Raw genomic sequence first — 26,615 nt, 5'->3', positions numbered from 1 at the left:
TAGCTCTTAAAAGCTAAGGAGAAACCACTAATTAAAAAAAAAACAACAAAACCAAACCACACATAGCTGAAGTACCCTTGTTTATTGGAAGCTTTCATTGGGAACTTAGGCAGTATTTTCAAAACTGAGCACGATGGCGGTCCAAAGTATAACACTGAACATGATGCAGATTATAAGTCATAAACAAAAAAACCCACACAACAATACTGCCACGTGTTTTTTATGTCTGTTGAATGACACGAAAAAATACACTGAAGTCTTCTGAAAATAAAGTTTTAATATAAATACAAAGCCAACAGAATAGAAGATGAACTAATTTCTGTAACCTTCTAGACAAATTTCTGAAGAGTACTGCCTCTTCATTTAAGGTTTGCATATTTTTTTTAATGAAAGAAGACTCCTCTAGCCTGCTGAATGGAAGAAATTAACTTGACACCAAAAGTTGTCAGAAGAGAGTTACGCAAACACGCCTTAGCACACAGGCTAGTTTTTTCCCCCCTCTACCCTAAAACACCCTTAAAAACAATTCTGAAAATATAATTTAAAAGAGCACTGTGACACATGACTTGAAAAATTTGCCCCAAGTCAGTAAAAGCATATTGCACGTTACTCTGTTACATATTGCTGTCCTGAGAACGTTCAGAGAAAAGACAAACCAAGCGTATGCCTTCAAATAAATTTACAATAGTGGTGGCGTATATCAAAACTAAAGTTTCACATTTGCAGAAGTCCATTTCTTGTAAATATCTACATTAACCAAAAAAAAAAAAAAAGCCTATACAGTTTTTTGAACAATCATCCCTGGAATCAGTTGAGAAAGAAACCTTTGAACATGTGACAGTATGTGTGTGTCTCATTGCAAAGAAGCAAAATAATCTTCAATTTACCAGTTATGTTTTCCAAGAGAATGCTGAGATGATGTTTAAAAAACTAAGTCAGCATTGTCTAGCACTGCAACCACACTAATTTCACAGCAAAGTTAACCAGTTCCCTATCTTTGCCCCATTAACACCGCTTCCTCTGTTCTGAGCCTGAACTACTGCCACAAGTCTTTGAGCCTGAAAAATAAAATAACTGAAGGCACTGAACCTTTCAAGAGTTTTTCCAAAAGGATTTCTTCAAGTAATGTTAAATCCCTGATAAAGGTCATGAACAATTTTACTAGCAATCTCCAGTCTGAAAAGCAGCAGCATGTTAAAGGTTTAAGAGATGATTAAGGTTTTGTTTTTGTTTCTAAAATACTTGAAGGTAGAATGATGTTCTGTTCAGCAGCATGATGTTTGGATTCCAGGAGAATTTTAAGTCTTAATTTGATAGTTTTCTTTTTTTTTTTCCCCTTTTATTCTGAAGTCTTACTCCTGAATTATGACTTCTGCTCAAATAAGATGGAAAGTGTTCTACACATACATTTCTGCATAAACAAAGTTTACATTAACTGATACCAATTTCAATATATTTCAGTAGAAGCTTTCAGTAGTATAAGCTGCCACTGTTTAAGTGATACATCACTGGGAGAGGAGGAGAGCACTCCATGTTTCCAACAACATCCTCTAGGTACATTGCTGCTGGGCCAAAAGTTCAACAAATGCTCCAGCCTGAAGTAACTCCTCAACACAAGCTTTCAGCCAACTCTGGCAAGTAACTAACTGAAGGCTAGGAGGAAGTAAGCTCCACAGGGTTTCTACGCAGATGCCTCTCAGAGTGACACTGAGTGACGTATATTAATTTCTATTTCTCTCTCTCTCCAAGAGCCAAACGTACAACTCCTGGCAGAAGGACACCCAGGTTCCAGTGATCAGCAGATCCAGATCAACGTCCTCTAAACGAGTCGTATGGATTCAGTTTCTTCACTGCTTTCATTCAGATACACATCTTGTATCGCACACAGGGCTGCTTCTTCAACTTCTGTTCATATCACCATCTTCTCCTGTCAATATTTATCCATCAAAACACCCAGCTGCATGTGAGTGATGACCACTGAAGTAACTACTGCCATAAACTGTGGAAATGCAGTGCCTGGGCTCCGCTCCTAACGCCACCTGCACGGCAATGGGCGCTGGGGCAGGCAGAGGCTGGGCGAACGGCTGGAGGCTGGCCTGAAGAGCCGCGGAGGAGTGCAGCGAGCCCTCGGCGCTCTGGGCAAGCAGGCTGCTGGGCCTGTGGGGCTGTAGGGAGTCACGGTAAGCAGAGCACAGGTCTTGCACTGGCGACTGGAACTGGGAAAGCGTAGCTGAATGCTGGGCTAGGGAGTAGTAACTCGCCTGCTGGAAGAGAACTTGAGTAGTGGCTTGATTGCTCAGATTTCCCACTGCTTCCTGCTCTTGCTGTGGAGTTGTTACTTGGTTTTTTTTGTTACTGGCATCTTTGATGTCATTCTCATAATATCTGAAACAAATTATAAGTAAGATTTATCAAAGAGAAAAGTTCACAGAGGTTGCATATATCCCAAAATTTCACCAGTCAGGCTACATCATCAGCTTTTTGGCCCTAGCTCGATGTAGTAATCCTCATCTGCTTTCACCATTAATTCTAATTATCCTGCCACAATATTCACACATTAGGTTTATGGATCATTTTACATCACAAGTGTGTTGTTACTGATGGACTGGTTATCTTGGAACCTTAAGTCCACAATACACAATTTCAAAATGCCTTTGTAAGTATTTGCAGAGTATCAAAGTGCGTAGCTATAAGGGAACAAGGCAAGTTCCTGTTAGGTATTAAGAAGAAATATTTTCACACTTTTGATTATCACGAGAATGATGAAGCACTGGAACAAGTTGCCCTGGGGGGTTGGGAAGTCTCTGTCCTTGGAGATAGTCAAAACTTGCCTAGATAACACCCCAACCAGTCCAATTTAACTGCAGTTGGCCCTGCTTTAAGGAGGAACTCAGAAGGTCCACCATCACTCCCAACCTAAATCATTCTATTAAACTTTTTTTTATTTTCTATTAAGACTGTATGTGCTCAGATACCAGACCAGTATTGATGCATCACAATCATACCATTTAGTGGAGAAAAAACAAAGAATAGTTCTGAAACGGCTCCCTACAGTATTCTTGATGTTAGACACTGGTGTGTCTGCAGCAAATATATTGCAGGTACAATGAGAAAACAAAGGGGAAAAAAAGCTTTCATCAGCCCTCTGTAAAAGCTTCTATCCAGTCACATAGACAAGCAGTACAAGAAAACACAACGAACACCAAACTGTGCACTCCATTCTGCATTGCAAATATTGTTAAAATACAGTATTTAGTAAAGGGACCTGGTTTTTTTCCCTTTTATTTCTCTCCCCGAACTGAAGATAGAGAATACCAATGTATATTAATTCTAGCTAAACAATGACTTAAAAAAATGAAATAAATTAAAAACCAAACCAAAACAGAGTATTAACATATTCTTAAGAGCACAAACAGGTTTCTTTTCTTCTGATCTTACATAAGCATCATTTCTATGCATTGGGCAAGATGTTCCCAGGAATAACATGTTAGCAATTCAAGCTGTGTTGTCCAGGCAGGAGAAATCTGCATACAGATACGTGAGGCACACACGCAAGCTGCAGCAATCAGAGATGGCCGAAAATGGAGGAAAGTGTGATCTACAGAAGAAAAAACAAAAGCGAGAATTATACTGTTACTAATCACTGCAGTAAGCCTATTATGTGCGTACATGGCAAAACAGGACAAAATTAAATCACAGCTTCGTTCCACATATCTCAGAGTATTAACTCATGAGCAGAAAAAGTCTCTCAGAACTGGATGAAGCTTTCCTGAAGATCTCTGTACTATTTCTTCATAACTACTATGAAAACTTCACTGTAGTTTCTTTCATTTCAGAACAAGCCATGAAATAAGCTATGCTAAAATTTGTAGACTGGTCTCAACTGAACCAAAGTTTGGTATTGACAATCACACACATATTTACATTAGTGCTGAATCCAGCTTATGAGGATGCTGCAGTTCGCTGCCTCGCACAGGGGCAGATACTGGAAGCAATGCTGCAAACCAAATCATTAAAAGCCCCATCATTCTAAATATGTCATGCCTTGCAGCACAGGACTCTCTAAAAAATGCCGTTAAGATTCATACACTGAAGTGCATAATACTATGTCTGCAACTGACAGTACTTCATACTCTGAGGCAGATCAAAAACTAAGACTCCACTTCTGACAGTCTCACCAATTAGTGTGCTAAGCTGAAGGAAAAAATTGATGTTATCTAGAGATTTCTGAAAAGAGGCAAGAGGCTTACGTGCAAAGAAGGGACACGGTACCACTTGCCACCTGAAATAACTGCAAAGAGAAACCTTTCTGCACAGATAATTTTGTGCAATCCATATTATGAGAAGTTTTAAAACCCTTGTCTCTCAGGTTTTTGTCTTTTGCCAAATGGAAGGTCTTTCTAGCATAAAGCTAAGCCTCTTACCTTGCACTGAGAAATCAAGGAAATAATATGCATATTTCTCCAGAAAATCTTGGATTTTTGCCAGCGAGGTGATTGGCCAGCCATTGTGAAGGTCATTCTCACAGGTGGACACATGGAGGTAGTAGTCAATGTAGTGTGCTGGTGTTGGCAGGTAGAGGTTCCAGTTGAAGTTTTCCAAAAGCAGCATTTCCATTCTAAGCAAATCTTTCTTGTTCAATACCACATTCACATTGCACATGCATGCCAGGTTATTCAAGTACTCCAACTTTGGAACTTTGTCTTCTTTTTCTTCAAATTTACCTGCCAGAAGAGACAGTTTTCAGGTAAGATTTATCATCATGATTGAGTGCCCGAAAGCCAACAAAGAGCTCTCCCAAACCCAGAAAGTCTAATGATAAAAGGTGTTTTTTAAAGAAGGATGGGAAAGGACAGTGACTTAAGTAGGAAAGAAGCCAACAGACTGGTCAACATATTCCTGTATCCCTTTTATGGTTTTGTTACTTTGTTTTTAATTGTTTCTATAGTATTGATGCCAAAGCCAAGATTATAAACTCATTAGGATTACAGATAGTTTTTCTGACAGTAACTGGAAGCAGTTTGCTGAAGGGCATTCAGTCAAGTGCGAAGCAAGCAAGCAGTATGGGGAAAATACGGCAAAAGAAGATCTAATATTGAGGGGGGAAAAGCTCCTTTGGGTATGGAAGCTAAATGCACGTGCTACAAAAAGGAAGACATTGAAAACCCTTGGGCAACATCACCTTTGCCCTTGCTGCTTCAGAATTTCTCTTTGTTCCTTCCTGTCTTGGAGGGCCTCATTAGCTAAGGTCACCGAAAGGCTAGGAGAAGTACAGTGTAACCAAGTGATTAACATAAATAATTCCTATGGGGTTAGGAGAGAGCATACATTTTCAGAGTCAAGATAGCTAGGCAAAGCTGCACCTTTTTCTAAATTGTATTTACCAGCCTACTGAAACAGCAGTAGTCTCTAGAATGACTCAGTTTTCACCAGGAACTACAAAATGCTGTCATTTTTTTTTTTTTTTACAGAAAAACAGAGTCTCACTTTATTCACTCTTCTTTCATAAAAAAGCATTCACTATTAGATTTGATTCCCAGGATTAGATCTCTCGGAAATAAAGCAACAGCTTTACTTTGCTGCAAACTTAAGAAAGCAATGAAGTCTTCTCAAATTCACACTTTTGCTTTACAAAGCCAAAAATGACCTATCTACGAGCCACTCCTTGTTCAAGAGCCAGCAACAAACATTCACCAGTAATAAGTTTCCAGTACAGCTTAAAGAACACCCCTGCTGCAAAATCCAAACCCATAGCTACTTAAAAGTACTCTGTAGTTATTCTTCCTTTGTTCTTGAAGGCATATAATCCACAATTGATTCTTGCATCCATTGTCCTTCCCTTTCTTCTGTAAGAGTCCTCCTGTACCAACACAGACCAGCTGACAAGATACTAGCATGTCATATGGCTTCAGAGTATTCTCGTCAAATCTAAAAACAGTTAGAATGAGTATTGCCCTAGAAAATTATTTTAAAAGCAATTAAGATCTTGCTATCCATTTAGGATAGTAATTCCATCCAGAGTGTCTCTAGTGTATTAAAAAACTGACAATTTTCTGTACGATTAGCAGCTTGTCTTTTTAAAATGTCTTTTTAACACATTTAAAAATGGATTTTCCATCTTTGAGCCTGTTCAGCTATCATGGATATGAAATGCATTGAAAGTGTAATATAGCTGCCACCCACCATAAAAGAGCATAACAATAAAAAACAAAATTTGCCCATCATATGAAGTAGAATGGAAAAGGATTGTGGGCATGCTGTCAGCAAAAAAACCCCTTAAAATTCAGGAGTCTGTATACATGTTCATGAATCTCCTTGTCATCTGAATTCAGAACTTTTTAAAGAAAATGAAATTTGAGAGAAGTTAACCCTTTGGTTTTTTTCCTCACAAGGTGACATCACAGCCTGATAGAGAAATTTAAGGAGTATGCTAGCAGAAGGAGGAAAAACCAGTGCATGCACTGCATTCTGCTTAGGAAACTAAGGATGAGATCTGTCATTCTGGCTTCCATAAGTTCTAGTTCCTTCTTCCTTCCCTCTGGAAAGCAGACTATCAGCAGAGCAGTGGATAGGAAGATGTTATACCAGCATAGGGCAAAGCTATTTGACTTGATCAAGAACTTCGATTTTCTTTTAAAGTTAAAAATAATTGACAACAGCTAGATTTAGCTATTTAGGTAACTAGTCATTTAAGATTTTCCCCCTTCTGTTTCTCAACACACTAATTCCTAGCTTCAATGTTAGATAAGAGCAGCCACTGCAGCAGATTGGAGACACTGAGTATAAATGTAGCTAAATAAATTGAAGAAAGGCTCCAAAACTGAGTTGAGAATGGGGGAGAGTAATCAACTCAGAAGTTTTGCTTCAAATAAACTGTAAAATTTGAACATAAGCTACTTTCCAAAGCCCTATGCAAGCAACTTGATCACATTTTCTTTCCCAATTCCACCTTGACCTAAACATTTTGCTTCAAGTTTACCAAGCATTTCCTACCTATTTTTAAATTGAAATCTGAAGACGACAGCAATAGTTCATTCCATCAGAGCAAAGAGATCAGAGACAAGCTGGGAAAGAACAAGCTTAAGATGGCTTTAAAATATAGCGTGCCCTTTTCCAGTTCCCCGATTTCTCTAGTTTAAAGATACCAGGATATACTATTCTTATTTTTGTTCCTTCATTTACACCAGAAACTAAGAGTTTACGCACAACATATTTAGGCTAAGATGACCAGGACCTCCGATAAAATTACTGCAAGAGTATTTAAAAAAATCAGACAAGACAGTTGCAAGTCAAGTAGTGGCCAAACAAGTAACACTGGCTGGTTTAATCAACATTGTGCTTTGGAAAGAAAAATAAATTATCACCTCGAGTCTGTAGTTTGAAGTTCATGAGAATTGCGTACAAGTAATTTGCATACTTTTGAAATGCCACTGTAGACACTTCAAATTAAGTTTGCTGTTGTGTTTTGGGCTCCAGTTACTGATAAAACTATTTAGTTGTCACTATTGCTCTCAAAAATAGTTTTCTTTTGAGGTAACAGAATCATAAGCCTTTAAATCAGTGCTTAATTTAGGAAGTATATGGATGCTGCAAATCTGTTATACAATGAAGCCTGCTGCAGCTTAATAGATCAACAGGATGAATAAAATGAGTATGTAACGTAGGTTCACATTGGTGACCAACCTTTTTGTTAAATCTAAATAGAGGCAGCATGGGACATTTTTAAGAGTGTGTAGTATTACTGTATTTAATGATGCAAAGATTTTTCCAAGTTACTTTAGATCACGTTCTGCCCCACTCCAAATTCTAGTTAGATGCTCCTGCAAGAAAGAAAAAGCGACTGCTGTTTATGTTACTCATTCACACTTCTGTTTTGATGAATGAAAGCCAAAGTCCTGTTGTCAAGGGGAACAGACTTAAGTTATAAAGAGTATATTTCATTAGTACATTTGTCACATTATCAAAACAGCTTATGGATCCATGCCAGCTTTTCACTAGGAAAAAATCACTCAGGGTCTCAGGGAAGCATCACTGCTGTCAAACGTACCCTGAAGAACTGACTCACCCGCTGCAGGAGGCAGGAGCTGGTACAGACACCTAGCCCAGCATGCGGTTCGGACATTGCTGGTACCTGGGGAGATGATCTTCCTGGGGTTTTGCACGGGTAGCAAAACAAAAGCAGGACATGCAGGCAATTTGTTTTATTACATTTTCAGCGTCCTTAAGAAGACCGAGTAACAAAAAGGACCGCCAGTTTAAAGAGTCATTAAGTGTAAGTACTTTCTGTCCTATAAAATCAACCCAAAAGAAGGATAAACCAGTTCATCCCATCTAGTCCAGCATAAAGAAAAGACCTATGGCCGCTTACACAGCTGAAGGACCACTTTTCTTTATTCCTATGTTGTTGCAGAAGGTGGTACAACAAACTTCTGAGACTCTCTCCCATGCCACCCTCAGATACAAGCACAGCTTCTAACTGTCCTCCAAGCGAGGCAAGAACGAGACAGGCTATTTCAGAGATAGCCTGCTTCATTCCTCTTTCTGCAGGGTCCTTCATCTGTCTGTACAATACATGCAAACCACTCAGGTCAAGGCACCTGAGTTTTTAATGCCTTACTGCAGTAAAGTTCAATTACTAAAGAAAATACTCTGTACGTGTACAGCAACAGGGAAATAACAACAACAACAAATTTAGGACTACAGACTTCAGTTTTGCACAAATTATATCCTGGACTGCCACCCACTAGTATCCTTTAATGAAAATAAGTAACTCAGCTGTCTTTGTCAGAACAGTTACCTGCTCACCAAGGTGGGACTATAAATGGAGAATGGATCGCAAAGCACAGTCCGATAGACAAGCTGCCTGATCTCTGATGACGACTCCAGATAGTCAGTGGGGAATCAGGTGATAAAGGATTACCCATGCCCTAAACTCAGCCCATTTAGCACAGACATCTTTTCTTGCTCCGATTTCTTCTGTTGTCGTGAGTTAACGCAGCTGCTGAGAATCCACTGGCAGATTAAGGAGCTGGACAAAATAAAGCCAGGAAAACCACAAGAAGTACTCAAGTACTCTGTGAAGTAACCCAGCACTGGATGTGCTGAACACTGAGCTAGCTTTGCTTGAAACAATACTCAAATTTAAAAACTGTTATCATGTCTCCATAGCAGCAGAATTCTCTTGAGGAAGAGAGTCCATAAGAACTTGAATTGCTGGAACATTCAATGCCACTGAACGGCTGAAAGAGATGTTGGTTTTATCAGGTACTGAAGCACCTGCTACTGAAGAAGGTTAGCTCTTCAGGGACGAAAGAAACAGCTTTTAAGACCCAGCTGGGATTTTACAGCAACAAGCAAAAGCTGCATTACTTTAACTACACTGATACACCATAATGTTACGGTCTCTGCATACTGCAGTTACAAAACTCACAGAAGAAATAGCTGCAGCAGCTGAGGACGGACTGCCCAGGTACTTGCTCTCTCCCCAGTTCACTGCTCCTGCAGCTGGACCATCCAAATGATTGTGTCAGTGCATCTGATCTACTTTGGAGCAGCTGGTTTGCACAGCTTTCTGCAGGCAATTTGAGCCAAGTAGCACCACAGCAGATGGGATATCTTTACACAATCCCTTTTTTCTAACAGAGCACTTAGGGCTACAGCACCTTAAAATATCACAGTCATTTTCCATAATAAATTGCCCAATGAAGATGCAGTTTAGAACTTTACAACCTGCTGCTGCTCAACAGTGCTGCTCTACAAGGGGCTGCCTGCTCAGCTGCCGGGGAGGAGACCTGAAAGTTCCTCAGCTCCCTTCAGACCCCATGTCAGTTAAATTAGATCAGTCCACTTACTGAAAGCATCAGCCAGCTCATTCTGTCTAAAGAAACACCAGGAGCTGACTCGACGCACTGGGGTGCTTTGGCAGGGAAAAGGGAAGCAGTGATGTTTTCAGTCGCTTACCTGTTTGCAAAGTGAGCAACACCGTGCCTGGTGCAGAGACAGCCGCGCTGGCTCCTGTGCACGTGTGCTGGTCACTGTCCTGCCCTAGAGCCAGCTGCCTTGCCTGAAGACCACCGGTCCCAGTTGCCCAGCATTACTTCTCACCAAAAGCCAGCATCTCCCTGACCTCACAGCAGTCCACCTGAGCAACACTAATTTCCTTCAAGCAAGGGACAGATGGATTGTCTTGAGCAATTAAAACCACTGGACTTCACTAACGATCTTGCAGCAGCAGGAACCTCTTATATTACTACAGCTGGACCTCAAAAGGAGGTCCTCTGTCTTCTGATTGTGTACCTAGCCAAAACATCCACGTGGACCTCGTCTTTCTGTATTGCAAAAACACATTTAGTTTATGATTCTGATTTAGCTCATAAAGTTTCCCTTAGTGCAAGTATGACAGACTAACTACATTCCTGTGTGACATCTGTTTTTCCAGCAACTTTTCCTTCCCTCCCCCAACAGCTTTCAGTTCACCCCTAGATTACTGTGAACAATTTTTACCATTCTTCTTCAGAACTGATTCAGAGGAAATAATAACACTGACGACATTAGTAAATCAAACCTTTTATAGCTGTTCTGAGGAGCTAAAACTATCTGGCAGGAATTTCCAGAGCTTTCTCCAGTTATCACACTGTACGTACACTGCAAAAAGACATACATCGCCCGGCTAGCGAACAACTGGATGATTCCAGGGACACACACCCACATTCCTCCCAGCTGCGGCAAGCCCAGGCTGGATGTTACTTGGCTGCTAGCGTGATTTGTTTGGCACAGTATTATGGTCTCACTCCCTCATCTCTTCCACAATTATCACCAAAGTGGGAAGCACTATCATCACCCAGTTTCCCTATCTGGGGAAACCCATGAGCCGGTCAAAATGCATCTCTAGAATACAGTAAGAGAAATTAGCTCCAGCTAACTAAAGGACACACAGCAAAACGCTACATTCCCATCATGAAAGCACTGCTGTCCTACGCTAGTGAAAATACATGATGGCATTGGGAGGGAAAGGGGAGGGGGGGGAAGGAATAACAAGTTTTTGAGATTCTTTAGATTGGAGAGAGAAGCAACAAACTTTACAGCTAAACACAAGTTTACAACAATTTATCTGAGCTTCGAAAATTGTGCTCAACTTGTATTTAGCTTAGAAGTTTGTTGCTTCTATTTCAGAAGTTAGTGTTGAAAACCTTCTCTATTATGCCCCTCCCACCTCCAACCCCCTTACAGTAATTACTGGGAATAAGTAATCTTGCCTCTAACTACACCTCATCTTGCTTGTGGTCTGCACACTACCCTTGATCTCTTACTCTTTTCTAAGGAAGCAATCAGGAAGAAAATCTAAAGTTTCCCCAAATACTTATATAATAATGTATATTTTATATATATTATATCAATTTATAACAATAACAAAGACAGTCTGCATTAAACATTCATCTTGATACCATGAAAACACCACAGCTATTTAAAAAAAAGACTAGCTTTTTTTCTCCCTACAGTAAAGGTATACAATTTTTTGAAAAGTGTCTTGCAACACAGCCTGAAGAGCACTTTTGCTGCAATCCTCTGGTGAAAAACTACGCAACTTCCTACGGCAATGCTTTGCGGGAAGTTCCTATTACTGCATTTGAAGTAACAGGCAAGGGACTGGTTTTATTCTTTGCTACAGTGAGAACTTTTAAGGTGACATTGGGTCGATACTTCTGGCTTACTCAGAATATTTTACTACAAGACATTTAAAAAAAAAAATATCATAGTACAAGATTTCTTCCATTTCACATAATTTTGAAGGTAACAAACTAAACACAGGAATTCCCACTTACTGTAAAGTGGCTTTTCCTGATTTGACTTACATCACTTAGAACGATACATCCCAGAAGAGGATATCCTTATTGCACATTAAGATGGCCCAAACAGTAAACAGCTTACTATGCTCCTAAAAGTCACCAGACTGAGCCCTAGTATTTTAAGCCTTAGCTATACAAGTTAATTAGGCATTAACTTCACACAAAGCTACTTTGGTTCAACTTTCAATGTTTGGTTTCTACACGTTGATAGGAAAGCTGCCTTGACAATAACAGACCTTTTCCTCTTCCTGTAAGAAATTGTATCGTCCCAGATCAGGATGTATACATGCTACTGCATTGATTTAATCTTAATTTATAAAGATTTTCACACTCTAGCTCTCTAGATATAGGCTTGCTCTTTTAAGAAAATAGCCTTTTTTTTTTTTAAATAGGCAGAAGTTGAAAAACATTTCCCTGCAGTCTTATCATAGGGAAGTTTGTGAACTTCCTTTTGCTTCAGTTGCAGAGAAGTGGACTGAAGTTGCATTTTACTTCAGTCATGTACATAATAAAAATCTTGAAAGCTTTTTTGCTTCTTTTTAAATCCTAGAAGCTACAGAAGTCAGCAGTCCAGCTCTCCCAGTCTCATGTAGCAAGCCTCTGCCAAGGTCTTCCCAGCATACCAGCTCTGACAGTTCATAGAACCATAGAATGGTTTGGGTTGGAAGGGACCTTAAAAACCATCCAGTTCCACCCCCCCGCCACAGGCAGGGACACCTTCCACCAGGGCAGGTCACTCAGAGCCCCGTCCAGCCTGGCCTGGAGGATCCCAGGGATGGGGCACCCACAGCTGCTCTGGGCAGCCTCACCACCCTCACAGAGAAGAATTTCTTAATACCTAACCTAAATCTACCCTCTGAGTTTAAAGCCATTCACCTTGTCCTGTCCCTACAGGCCCTTGTACAAAGCCCCTCTCCAGCTTCCTTGTAGCCCCTTCAGGCACTGGCAGGCCGCTGTAAGGTCTCCCTGGATCCTTCTCTTCTCCAGGCTGAACAACCCCAACTCTCTCAGCCTGTCCGCACAGCAGAGGTGCTCCGGTCCTCTGAGCATCCTCCTGGCCTCCTCTGGACTTGCGCCAACAGGTCCATGTCCTTGTGCTGGGGGCCCCAGAGCTGGATGCAGCACTGCAGGTGGGGTCTCACCAGAGCTGAGCAGAGGGGCAGAATCATCTCCCTCACCCTGCTGGCCATGCTGCTTTCGATGTGGCCCAGGACATGGCTGGCTGCAGCCCAGGATACAGTTGGCAAGCCATATTATTCATACAAGGCTTGAGGGTATCATTTTCACGCTGTCTGTGTAGCACTGGAAATGTAAACCAGCTATAATTTTTTCCTCTAAGTCCAAATGAAAAGTTATTAGGAGAACTGTTGAAGCATCAATTTTATGCTGGGGAAAACCAGAGTAGGAGCATAGATAAATCTGTCAACTTCAAGTAAAGAAAATCTTCTCTTTTCCTGAAGGTAATATTCATCCACGCACTGGGAAAATAATAATAATAATAATAATAAATCCACAAAAAAACTAGCAATGCTGCAAGGCATTTTGTAGTTATGAGTTTACCCAAAAAAGAGAGATGGCCTGAAAGCTGAAGGAGTACACCTCTGAGCAGGCGTCAGCCTCCAGGCTACCTGAACATGGCATTTCATTCAGTCTGATGTGTTTGACATTAAGAGTACAGTTTCACAACAATTTACGAATCATCCCTAGCCCCTCTTCTCTCCATTGCACCAGCCTAAAGCTTCTCTGGCTCCTCAGGAAAAAAACTCTCTGGTAAATAAAGAAAACTGTTCTTCAGCTGGGATGGTTTTCTGCCAGTCTGCTGCTCTGAAGGAGCTTGTCAGAGGTTCAGGTCAGCAGAACTACAGCATGTGAGAGTCACTGAGGCTGCCATGAGACTGCACCTACAGCAGCCATGTACATTCTTTGTTCAGATTTTAATATTGGCCTTTTCTGCAACACGAATCAGTAACTGCTCCACATATATTAACCATCTTCACTAGAGTCAGATGAACAGCAATGCTTAAATACATTAAATGTACGGGGGGTGTTTATTATTTTACCATTATCCCTTCAATTTAAGCTCTTCAGACCACAATGAGCAAGGAAAAGCAGTAGCATCCCTTATCCTGAGGGCTAAACATAGAGTATCACCTTCTTTCCTCATTTACCTTCTAGCTTCTGGCTCTCCATATTTTATTATTTTTTTTATCTTAACCAATATGAGTACTTGCACTTTTCAGCCATCAGTGCTAGAGTTTGCATAAGTTTTGTTGTCCACAGTAGTGCATTGCTCTACGTGGCTCCCACATGGCAGGATAGTTTCTCTGTAACCTACAGACTCCATAAGTCTACAGAGACAGACGGCAGTTCCTTGAGGCACCAGTCTTGCTTTCCTCCACTTGCACAGCACTAGCTGCAGGGAAGATTTCAAGAAAGCACTAATGACAAACATTCAAGATCATTTGCTAAATGGATGCCAGTGCTGAAGCTTTAGCATTAACAGCAATGCCTAGCTACTTGACAGAAGCCCAGAGCAAACGATATGCATGCCAGCATCTTCAACACATCCACTAAACGCCTCAGAAGCAAATTTTCCTTTGGCCCCTGCATAAGAAGCTTCCAATTTGCAAGGAACTGATTATGCCCAGTGATCATAGCAGAGGCACACATTGTCCAAGGATGGTTCTCCAGGAGAAGCTGCGTGTTTCACAGACGTTATTCCCTACTACCAACTCTTCCTTGGAACTAACCTCCCCCAGTCCAGCCACTTCCTTCCCACTCCATCACCCTGATACACATTGTCCCTTTCCACTGACAGCTTCAGCTGCCAAAACTTCCTCTGCGCATGAACACATGAAGCTGAGCAGAGTTCATTAACAGACTGCTTTATGCCTTGCCTTGGACTTCATTAGGCTTTACCCTAGGTGGGTGGAAGCTGTTAACACAGAGAAAGCAGCACATGATATATAAGGAAAACAACCATCTGCTCCAGAAGAAAAAGCCTTAATAGACAGCAGCCAACTTACTTGCTAGGAGAAGACAGGCAAATGAAATGATGTGCAGTTGCTTGACAGTGATGTCATAGTGGTCCATAAAGAGGTCCAGCAGATAGACAGCGAGATGACGGGCGGTAGGGCAGAGATCGCAGCGGTTGCAGAGGACTGTCAAGAGATCAACGAAGTATCGGCGCATCCCAATCTGCGGTGAATGAGCCTTATACATGGGCAACTTCAGCTCCTAGGGGCCGGGGGCGGGGAGAGAGGAAAAAAAGGGGTAGGAAAAAAAGAGTTACTGAGACAAATACCATTTCAGCATCTGGAATCCCAAACCAACACCTGCCACCTGCCATGGCAAATGCTCAGCAGCCACAGCACGGAGTGACACAGAAATCGGGGCTGGATTACTGCGTGTGTTGACAGTCAGTTCCCCTCTGGGACTTCGGCCATCCACACGCTTTCCTTACAAGCATGGTCAAACACTGTAAATTACAGTTTAACCCAGGACCAACCTCTGTCACTTTCTACAAAACACCAAACTTCTTGGCCATAAAAATTATTCTTGAAGGATTTTTTTACATTTTGTTCACCCAATTTGGACTGTTAAGTATGGCTTCAATAGAGTGTCATAGGTAAGAAACGTTTCTCTGACACTGCCTCTTCTCAGTTGCCCAAGTTATGACATCCTGTGCCAAAAAACATGCATATCTTCAGAATAAATAACATTTATCTAACTTTTTTTTTAAAAAAAAGAAATCACATGGTGCATGGCTGCAGCAAGAAACAAAAGCAGACATTAACAAAAGAAAAAAACCCAATGTGGGAGAATGATTACTTTTATAATTATAACAAATTCCAGTATTTTCTGTAGTAACCTATTACAGTATTATAAAAGCTAGTTACTGAACTGACAGACTGTATTTCAAATTTAATATATGGGTTTTCATTTTAAAGGGAGAATTATACAAGTTTGTGATTTACCTATGCTAGATCTTCACCTGCAAGGGTTTTTACTCACCAGTTGCTAGCCGCTTTGCAAAAAGCGGGTTAAGGGAAGGAGTGAAGACCCCCAGGAATACCTGCAACAAGCTAATGCCACTTAAAAGTTGACACTTTCTGACTTTAGACACTGTCGTATACTAATGCAGTTACCATGGCCAGACTTGAGTTCGAATGGGCTGAACACACGTTGATAGGCACGGATTAGAAAAAGGCTCTTTCAGCAAGGTATAGCTCTCAGTAATTCATCAAGGGAATAAGTAATTTTTGGTTTACATATATTTGAAAATAAATTAGAAGTAGTGCAATGCTGCGAGATAGATGTGTTTTATAGTGGAATACAAAGCAGTGCATAGCAATTAATTCTACTAAATAAATCAGGACTTAAAAAAAAAAAAAAAAAGAAAAAAAAAGTGTTCTGTGAACATAGCTGCACTGGCTCCCCCATTTACAGAAGTAGGAGGCACCACCTCGCACAGCCAGCATCACGGCTGCCCACGCTCCTTTCATCCCCTGGAAGGAGACATTCCTTGAGGAGGTTCAACTTATCGGGAAAAAAATAGCTGCACAACCAGGCTCCGAGGGGCGCACAGCAGTGGAAGCCAGGGAGGTCGCAGAGGAGAAGCGGCGCGCAAAGCCGGCCAGCTGGCCGCAGGTACGGGTGGTTCCTTCCCCACCTGCTCAAAGAGAGTCACTGGAAAACAGCATTCCCGACCGAACAGACACACGCTGCGGACGGGCAAACAGCCCTTTGAAACCTGGGACAGCCTTTGCTGGCGGATTATAAAGAAATCGCCGACCCGTAACAATTTATAAAGGAGGAAAAGAATGGAACATGTTGCCCCCCATTGTTTTATACCCAGAAAAAGCCCATAAATTTGGTTTTTCAATTGCCTTATGTACGGAGATTTCAATCCATCAGTTCGAGTGACATACCCAGGTTCAGAGCAGGAATTCATGGCATAGCCATAACATGAACGTTCTGACAGGAACAGTTGCAAGCTCAGTGCTTACATCAGTTAAAATAACTGCCCCCCCCCTTTTTTTTTTTAATGTCTATACACAGTCCAAGCTATCAGAAGATCAGACGGCAATTCTACCTCCAAAATACTTTGTTCTTCTAGGTGACTGGTAGGAGCTTCGAATTTTAATTTTTGAAATGGCCATCCTGCTTCTACAGCTAAGTCTCCCAGCAAAATCATACTCTATACTCCAGGGTCAGCATACATATTTAATGTGAAGCTTGCTTTTTAGACCATAACACCAAATGCAAGAAATGAACAGTAACTCCAGTTACACACCTCGTCAAAAAATCTGATCTGTCTAAACATTACAGTTCACTGGGTGAGTAGGACAGGCTCAGAATGAAAGCAGAGATCCAGAGATTTGCACCCAAACCTCAGACACTCGGAAGCCAGAACAACCCCTACTAAGCCCATTGCACTAGAAAATTCAAAGGCCAGGCAAAGCGCTGGATTTAAACCAATAGGATTATTCTGCTACTGGTTTAACAGAGACATTTACCCCCCATATGACATCTGCTTTTTTATTTTTACTCCCCTTCTGCCCTAAATCGGTTACTAGTAAAGGGTATAAGTGAAAGGCACTCCCATTTTGCTCACCAAAAGCCCCACGTGGGCTTTGTATAACGAGACCTGACAGCACAGGCAGGGTTCAGCTTCAGGATTAATATTAGGAGGAACAGAGCCACGTACAGTAGTTTCTTACAAGATCAAGTTCCTAGGCATTAATTGATCGAGGGTAATTACCTGTGTATAGGCAAGAGCCTTGCCCTGCACCACCTAGCATGAAGCAGCTAGTAAGCAGTTCAATGCTTTTACACCGACAGATCAGTCTTAAATGAGATTTTCTTGTAGAGGAAAGCAAGTAGTACATAGCCTAACAATGCCAGAGCTGAATGGCAGGCTTACGCTTATCAACACCTCTGTGGGTATGCACCCCTTTCCATCAGCCCCCCACTGGGGTCTTTAGCATAAATTCATCAAAGGGGAAAAAAAAAATTCCTTTGAATTCAAAAAATGCCTTTGCTGCTTTGGGAATAGGGATGCAGGATCAGCAAATACAACTCTATGGAAAAAACCTCAACTTTCAGGGAGCAAGAATAAAATGAATCCTTTCCATTGCTTAATTTTTTCCCTCTATTTTCAGTAAAGCAACAGATTAGAAAGGGGGAGTCCTGCTGCCTGCTGGAATCGCCCTTTCATATGCTGCTTCTGCTTATCTTTGACCTGTTCATCTTTATCTCCTTCAAGGACTTGGCTTTGGGCTGCTGAGCAATTGCCACATTTTTACGCTAAAAGGCAGCACAGAGGAGACTCGCAGGTGTCTTGGAAATTACTTAACAAGCTTTGCTCTACTTATTGATCAGTGTCTCTCCACAAAAAGCCTCCAGAAAGTCAGAGCACAGCATTTAAAGGGATCACCACTTCATCTCAAAACCTGGAAAGTAAGACTTGGGCAGAGAGTCAGTGTTAAAGGGTGAAGACTTATTTTAAGCTGCCACCTCCTACCAGCTGCAAGACCTGACCTTCCAAAAGGAGTGAGTCGGTGTAAACACTTTTAAGTGGTGTTAAAGACAAATCTTCCTCAGCAATCTCATCTGAAAGTCAGCCAGGCTCCAGACATCAGGCATTCCCCACAGACAGCACAGCTCACCTGCCCGCTCCAGCCGGAGTTCATCACCTGAGCTCAAGAGACACGATGCTGGGGTGGCTTCCTAACTGGGCTGAGCAAACGCACTTCAGCATCCATCTCCCAAAGGAGACGCTAGGCAACAAGACTTAAACTAAAGCTTCTGAGCAGCCACATGAAGGTTAGGCTTTCCCCGGCCATTTGAACTAAATCAACCCAACAGCGATTGAAGTGGAGAGGGAGCAAACAGGATTATTTCCTCCAGCTCCCTTAAAGCAGGAGCAGCTGGTCCAGGCCAGTCTACCCAGCACTCACCTACATCACAGTACCATATCAAATGGTCTGCCATTCAACATGGCAAGAAATTCCATGCGTACATTTTTTCTGTCCAATTTATTTTCAGTAAACCTGTTCTTCCACTGATAGAAAGCCAGTAACGAACTGACAAGCAGCCACAAGAAAAAAGTTAGTTAGCAAGTGATGTGACATTATGGTAATCAGTCACACTATAATGATCAGTTCTTAGCACAAAAGTGGAATTCATCAAGGTATTTTAGTACAACTCACAGGCTTTTTGACAAAGAAAATGAAAGGCTGAAACAAATATGTCTTGGGTTCTGAAACTCAGGGAGATGTTAACGGAATCTGGTTTTCTACCATGTCTAAGCGCTTGGCGCAGGCAGTCAGGATCCGTTCTGTGCCACAGGTCAAACACACAGCATCTCCTCACTCCCTGCAACAGCTTCGGTGTTTTTTACTGCCCTCCTGCCTCCCAGCACCAGCTGCCTCAGCTGCCAGCTACCCAGCTGCTGCTCACGGGCATCTCCAGAGAGCTGCATCCCCTGCGGGCAGCCAGGTAAATTACCTTCTCATTTTGTAGCAAAAAAAACCACCTAAACCAGAGCTACTCAGTAACAGTAAAGCCTATTCATCTAGAAACAGCTGTTGCAATACTCCTCTACACACACACAGGCTTCATTAACTACTATGAACTTCATACTTCTCTCATTATTATTCTTTTTTAATCTTATTATCTGTTTCTGGATATGTAAACAGAATCCAGTGTATGGCCCCTGCCACCACAGCCCACAGATGTTCACCACTGATCCTAACCCAAAATCTGAAAAAAGGTTCCAGCTGATAAACAAAGATAACCAGTGAAGTATAACAAGTTTCAGCAAGTTCTGCATGATCTTTATTAATCCAGAGGAAAAGTACAGAAACTCAAGATACCACTTGTGTGTGTCAATATAAGGCACTCAAATATAAATTAAAAAAAAAAACACACAAAAAAAACCCACAAAAAAAAACCCAAACAAAAAAACCAAAACAACAAAACAAACCAACAAAAAATCAACACCTGGGAGGGAAGGCTACTAAGTATTTAAGTCATAAAACTAGTAAAAAGCTAACTTGGACAATCATTTAGTGCTCTGCGCATTGCGTGTTCCAGAAAAATAGCACATACGTGACCTCCACCAGATTCTTATGAATTCCTACAGTAAGAATAACAGATACTGCAAAGTTGTTAGCATTAGAACAGGAAAAAGAAATGCCAGTAGGTGAAAAATAAAGGGAAAGCTTATCTAGCAGCCCATTAACAGTTGTTCCTTGAAAGAGACAAACTCCTTCCTGTTTTGTGTTCTAATCAAACAGTTTTCCAGCTGCAGAAGAAAGGTGCCAAATTGATCTCTGAGAGAATTATTGCACCCCACATGAGAAACCACTAAAAGCTAACGCCTCTATGACGCATTATTTATGCGGGCAAGATGATATAAGAAGAAAAATTTAGACTACACTATTTTTTTATAGGAGCTTGAAAATGCAGAGCACTGTGCATGCTTCTTTGCAGTAGACTAGGTAGCACGCTACCAATTTAATTTTGCTACTATTGCCACACTACTCTCTCTCGCTCAGAGAAACAATCCTCCTGCCCCTGCACAGACTGCGGCACTGTGCCTACCAGTAACAAAATCACTTGGATGAAACTTGCTGGTAAGTCTTTCTGTGCTTTGGCAGCTGCCTGCAGTTTGGTCAGGAAGCTGAAGAGTTAGCATGTTTGGCAGCAGCCTGACAGCAGAGCACAGCTGATGCATTTAGCTTTTACTCATCTTAAAGCTGGCCAGGCAAACTGAAAGGGAAGGGCAAAGATAACCGGCAGGGCAGTGCACTTCGGGTAGGGCCAGCAGGATGTGTTTCCTCACCCAGCAGAAACCCACAGTGCAATTCTCTGAAACAGCCCCGCTCGGTTTGCTGTGCAAGCACCAGCCCCGCTGTCTTGTAAGACAGAGAGACCCAGGACTCCACCTGTTCGAAGACAGAGCAGCAAGGGACAGTCCAGGATTCTCTGCGTGACCTATTACTCCTCTTCAGCCCTGCCATAACTGAATCTCTGAGAGTCCTGAAAGTGACAGCGTTTCCCGTTATTTCAGCAACCTTCAGCTGTTTCAGACCAGCCTTAACCAGCTTTCAGGAGAAGTGCCAGTCTTGCACAGCGTCTGGATTCAGTGCATAGGAGTAAAGACACAAACCTGACGGAAGCGTGTTTCAAAAAGGATTTCAGACAGTTCCTCTCTATTTCCAGTGAAAATTCAAAAGCCAGTGAGTTTCTAATAAGGAAGGGCCATATAGCCCTTATTTTCCCCCTCATTTAACGGTGACCAATCAGGTAGACAGAACCAGAGCCTAAACACACTCATTACACCGCCTAGATAGCACTGCCAGCAGCTACCCTTACTGATCTACAATGCATTCCACTGATGTGCGAATGAAACAGCATAATTTCCGATTTTCTTCTGCGTTACCACTGTTCCTGCACACTCAAAAGGAACAGCATCTTCTGCAAAGGGCCCAGTCTCCGGCCACAAACAGAACCTCAGGTTCCAACCTGCTCAGTGACTCTGGCTGACACTGGGTTGTTTCACTTTCTCTTTCAAAGAGCCTTCGGTAGTTTTCCTCCCTTTACCTAGATTAAAGGCCATCTCTGACTGCATTCTGTGCTCTTCAAGCATCACCCCATATCACCCGCTTCTGCCTTTCAAAATACCTACAGGTAAACGCAGACTCCGTTCCCGCGATCTGAATTTTGCGTAGACAAATTAAGCTTCAGGCACCTACTGAGAAGTCACACAAGAAACCTGTGGCAGACCCAGACAGTATTGCAACTCTACGTAAAAGCTTTTTGTGCTTGAATCCACTCCACCCTTCAGCATCCCCACAACAGTCCCAGGCATTCAAAAGCTGCAGGAGAGTTGAACCAGTATTGTGCTTGAAAATCTACTACTTCGCATGTTCCACTGTGGTATTTTATCAAGCATTTCATAAAGTCCTTCTTAAACACTTCAAAGTATTTTGAACTTCAGCAGCTAATCTGAGAAGGATCAGAGAAAACGTGTGAAAACTGAAGTCCCAACTTTAACGAAAAAAGAAGAGAGATCATGAATAACCACGGACTTTATTAGGACACCTGCTCCTTTCAGCTTCACGCAATGCTGCCATCTATAACATAAGCAAATTACAGCTAGCAACCAGTAATGCTATTGTTGCTGATTTTCAAAAGCTAGCGGGTTTTTTATGTGTTTTCTATTAAGTGAACAGATTATGCTTTTGTTGCTGGGCTGCCAGTCTTGGATTAAAAACCTGATATTAATACACCTCAATGCCTGTTAAACCTACTTTCTTTTACAGCTGATTCAAACTGGGAAGGTGCATCAGAATGAGAGGTTAATGTTTTATCCTGTCTGTTAAATGAAATGGAAAACAGCACAAAACCTTTTGCATGTCCACAGGTATGTCGGACCCCTGAAGTTCTCATCTAGATTTTGTTTTAAAACCCCGGGAGATGCACTGCTGCAATGCCCCAACACTTTCCCTCTGCTCAGTGTAACTGTCTAGTCTGTGCCAATCTGCATTTCAGGCTGTGCCAGGCAGATCTGAATGTATCAAACTTACCATTTAATTAATTAAACATTGAAGGGATGACCGCTTTTTAAAATAACAATGACAAGGGTGGACTTGCAGGCTAAAAGATAAAAGAGGACCTGGTACATCAAGACCTTCACGCTGCCAATGGGTCAAGTAAACCAGATGCTTTGGCACAACTGCAGAAGAGAGAGGGACATAGACTGGGTGCAGGGAGAAGAAGAAGAGGTGATGTTTTTACCAAAGTTCTTACTGAATTAAGTTAATAACAGGATCCTGCACTACTTCTAACAGGATGACTTAAGACTGCAAGAAACACATTTATGGTGACAGTACCCAGAGACCAGCGAAGAAGAGGCCCCCTCACAACAAACCCTGTACGGATCACACTCCTGCTTCAGAGACCACAGTTCGAACTGACACCATGGACCCAGCCAAGGGCGGCATTGCACATCAAAATATAATGAAACACATCGTGGTGGTTAACAGCATTTCCTCATTAAGATCTTTAAGCCAAGAGTTGGTGGGAGACAGGTGTGGAGCAGCCTTCACCTAGAGGAAATCACTCGGATTTTTTTACCGCTTAACAGCAAAGGACTGTTTGCTTTCAGCAGAAAGAGGATCAGCTCTCCTCACATGGCTGAAAGTAACTGCAGACAATAACAGGGACTGCCTTTAAAAAGATCAAGTTACAATTATTAACCTTCTAAATTCTCAAGCAACAAGTTCTGTAAAATTTGGCCCTGCTCTGAGAAGCTATGCAAGAGATAGGTAAGGGAAATGCAGGCAGATATAGTAATTCTCATTAATAGCAGGAAATGAACATATCCTGGAAGAAAACAGCCCTACATAAGCACAAAACTGGGGGAGGAATAGCAGTCATCACTTATTTCTGGGACACTCAGGCTGCTTTCTAGAGTAGAGTATTTCCTCAACTTTAAACAACAAGCAAGGGAAAAAAACCAACACTGACATGCTGCTCAGCGCTACACACTTGTGGAGTATTCGGGGCTACTGAAGCAGACAGAAGAGTTCCGTGCAGATGTTGCAGCAATCCCATTTCCATTCAGAGGTCTCTGATTTTTGCCTTGAAGCCCGGCACTGCCAGTAACGTAGGGCCACTGTAGAAGTAGCTCAAGCACCAGAAAACGCACACACACCCAGCACCTTTGTTGGCTTAGCGTGTGTTAGGCTTTTCTAGCACATGTATGCTCAAATTTTTGTTTTCCTTCCCAGCTCAGTCTTGCAACAGGTTTAAACGTTCTGGCTTAAGCCAGGGAACACTTTTAACCTTTCATTTCAAGTCTAAGGACATGTGTAGCACTTTTGGAATTTCAGCGTTTTGCTCCACTAGGTCAGCACACTCAATAACTAACACAATACAGCCCTGCTAAGCTGAGCACTACATCCCAATAATCACAGCACAGATACTTTACGAGCCGGACAATTCAGGGGCTATTAATTTCCTCCACATTGAGCTAGAGCCTTTGGGAAGTCAAAAGCCTCACAGCATCTTTCAGCCCTCTCTGAATTAGAAGCCAGGTATACCAGTGCATTCAGTATCTGCTCTCATGCAGAACATACCCATCAGATACAGCACACAACATCTGTCACAAAGGACACCAACTTTCAATGAGGTGAAGAACTCTCAGACCCAATTGGGAGCATGAGAGGGATGGGATGGCATGACATTTTTTCCAGTTGTTAACATAAAATCTGGGTTGTTTCACAGTAGCCATACATTTGTGTGTCTACATTATTGGGGGGGTGAGGGGTGTGTGTGTGAGGGGGAAGTGTTTCAAATGATCCTTCAGTTGTTTTAAGATAAGATTTATGTTCTTTAAAAAGGACATGTTATTTCTTACCTTAAACCCAGACTTTAAGTGCATTCTTCAAAAAAAAGTGGGATAGCCTGCAACATGCATTTCAACCTCCAACATGCATTTTCAACCTCCTTGACAAGCAGCTTTAAGCAATCTTCCTGCCAGTTTCACATGCTAAAACTAAGACCTGTTTATTCTCACCCAAGACCAGGGACACACGCTGTTCCAGACTAGGACTCCTCAGCAAATGTCTTAAACCAGAGAAGTCATTTAGGCTTGAGGGTACCACTGCCTGAATTTTCTGTATTCCAGTATGAACACACTAATACACTAATAACATACTGGTACTCTAGTGGTGATGCCACTATTAAAGCATATTTTATTCTATGCAACAGCCACAGGCATCCCTAAAACTGGTCCACACCCACAAAACTGACTTCAGTACCTTAAAATTACTTAGATTCCCAAACTTTGCTGAAGGATCCTTTTGAGGAGTTCCACAATGTTTTACGGTAAATTCTGACACTTCAGACACCAAAAAACCAAACCTTGGTGATATATTTGAGAGGTGTTTCTGCAAAGTATTATCTGGGAGAAAAAAAAAAAAATCACAGAAAGTGAACCAAAGAAGTTTTAGGGGCTGCGATTATTTTTGCTTGATGTACTTGCGCTCAGGATTCTCATGTAGCACTGCCTCCAAAAAGAAAAGTCAGCCTTACAAGGTGGGTGGAATGAAGATTAAAATTGTCTAAGCAGAAAGATTTGTAGACCTTGCTCAGAGCAGAAAAAGCAGAGCAGCCCAGAGACCCTTCTCCCTCTTTGCAGGCTCTTTGAATTCCAACAATTACTGTGATTTCAGCAGGCCCAGGTCAGCATCCATACACTGAGCAGGAGTTTTAGCACTCTAGAGCTGTCAGATGCTTCCAGAAAGCAGGCTGAAGAAAAACAGCTGATTAAAAGGTAGCGGGTACAGGGAGACAAGAATAAATAAACGATGGAAGCTTCCCCCCACCTTGTAAAACCCTGTCAATGAGATTCGCAGTTACTCCCTGCCCCTCCCCCTCCCGGGCCTGAAAACCTGCCTCAGCTGGAGGGCAGGAGAGCGAAGCAGCTGGTACCAGCCCACCGGCACCGCTGTGTGCTCAGCGGGCACACACGGGGAACGGGATCTGCAAAGATCCCACCTCGCCTTGACCCGAGTGACTCAGAAGCCGTGTGGGTGCAGGCAGCCAGTGTTTGCTGGGGGGCAGGCCCCCTCCCCTCCCCAGCTGAGGGCGTGTGGAGCCCCCCACGGCCGGGTAGGGACAGGGGCAGGGACCGGGGAGCCCCGAGCGCCTGCGGCCGCGCACCCGCAGGCACCGGCTGCCCCGCTCGGCCGGCCCTGCCCTGCGGCGCCCACCCAGGTGCAAACGCTGCACCCGCCTCGAGAAAAGCCACGGCAAGCCGTGTCTGCGCATCCCCCAGCGCCTCTACAGCCGGCCAGCGAACGGCCCCCTCCCCTTGACTCGAATGTCAGCGTTTATCTGTCGGAAAAAGCTGCGACGCTGCTTCTGCGGTTCCTCCAGCCCGCTGTTCGCGGGTCAGCATCAGCATCCTCACGGCGCTGAACGCAGCGAGTCACGGCCCCCCGGCCCGGTCACCGCTGCTGGGAAGCCGCGGGCAGGTAGTTGTGGCCAGCAGCTTGCCCAGGGCTGGCTTCAACAGGTCGCGGTCATGAAGCAGCGGGCAAGCAGGCGCCCGGGGTGACCCTGCTCCTTCGAGGCGACCCCCGCCGGGCAGCGCCCCGAGCCCCGCAGGGGAAGGGGGAAAGGAACAAGGTGGGACCCAACCTTCGTCCTCAGGGTCTGGTGGATGTCCGCGGCCAGCTCCCCCTTCCACCACTGCTGCTCCATCCTTGCCCTTCCCATCCAGACAAAGGTCTGCAGGAGAGACGGGGCCGCGCCGCTGGAGGGAGAAGGGACCGGACAAGTCGCGGGCAGCCCGCGGCAGCTTCCGCTGGCCGCCCCCCCGGCACCGGCCGCCCCGTAACGTCGTGATTTATCGGCCGCCCCCCCCCCCCCCCCGAAGGCGCTGCAGGCCGGGGCCGGCGGCGGGGGCAGCCCTCGGGAGGCCGGCGGCAGCGCCAGCCTCGGCGGGCGGCCCGGGCCGAGCCCCGCAGCTGGCGGGGGGGAGGGGGAGGTGGAGCGCTGCTGCCCCCCTCCGCCCTTAATTGGCGCTAATTAACAGCCGGCTGCCGCGGGCAGGGGCATTTTTCCTTCCCCGCCGTGCCCCAGCGCTCCGGCAGCACCTGTGCGCGCAGCGCCCGGCCCCCGCCGGCAGGAGCCCCCGTTCGGGACGGGCGTGTCGGGGCGCACGGCGACCCCCGGGCGCGGCTGGCT

At 43.4% G+C, this 26,615-nt stretch overlaps 2 protein-coding genes across 2 annotated transcripts in view; one reads left to right on the top strand and one right to left on the bottom strand.

The window, feature by feature from the left end:
• PTTG1 (PTTG1 regulator of sister chromatid separation, securin) overlaps positions 1-26,615 on the top strand; it is an 82,920-nt gene that overhangs the window by 13,274 nt on the left and 43,031 nt on the right. The gene's annotated exons all lie outside the window — the stretch shown is intronic.
• Positions 1,938-26,615, bottom strand: CCNJL (cyclin J like). The gene is made up of 5 exons (XM_056348821.1): positions 26,067-26,615; positions 14,873-15,083; positions 4,425-4,724; positions 3,439-3,598; positions 1,938-2,385 (listed from the first exon to the last, which is right to left on the bottom strand). Exons 1-5 carry the CDS (start codon positions 26,142-26,144, stop codon positions 1,938-1,940), a joined length of 1,197 nt encoding a protein of 398 aa, XP_056204796.1. The 5' UTR covers positions 26,145-26,615.

The sequence above is a fragment of the Falco biarmicus genome, chromosome 8 (assembly GCF_023638135.1).
Source record: "Falco biarmicus isolate bFalBia1 chromosome 8, bFalBia1.pri, whole genome shotgun sequence".
In the NCBI taxonomy this organism is placed as follows: domain Eukaryota; kingdom Metazoa; phylum Chordata; class Aves; order Falconiformes; family Falconidae; genus Falco; species Falco biarmicus.
Note: the sequence above shows the minus strand (reverse complement) of the source record. Positions and strands in the feature narration are given on the sequence as shown.

What these genes read in the sequence shown, in the direction of transcription:
- CCNJL (XM_056348821.1), bottom strand. Translation starts at nt 26,144, where the DNA reads ATGGGAAGGGCAAGGATGGAGCAGCAGTGGTGGAAGGGGGAGCTGGCC. An exon ending in TGCCTGTCTTCTCCTAGCAA is followed by an intron (nt 4,725 to 14,872) that starts GTAAGTTGGCTG and finishes CTCTTCTGGCAG; the next exon opens with GTAAATTTGAAGAAAAAGAA. An exon ending in TGCATAGAAATGATGCTTAT is followed by an intron (nt 2,386 to 3,438) that starts GTAAGATCAGAA and finishes AATTTGTTTCAG; the next exon opens with ATATTATGAGAATGACATCA.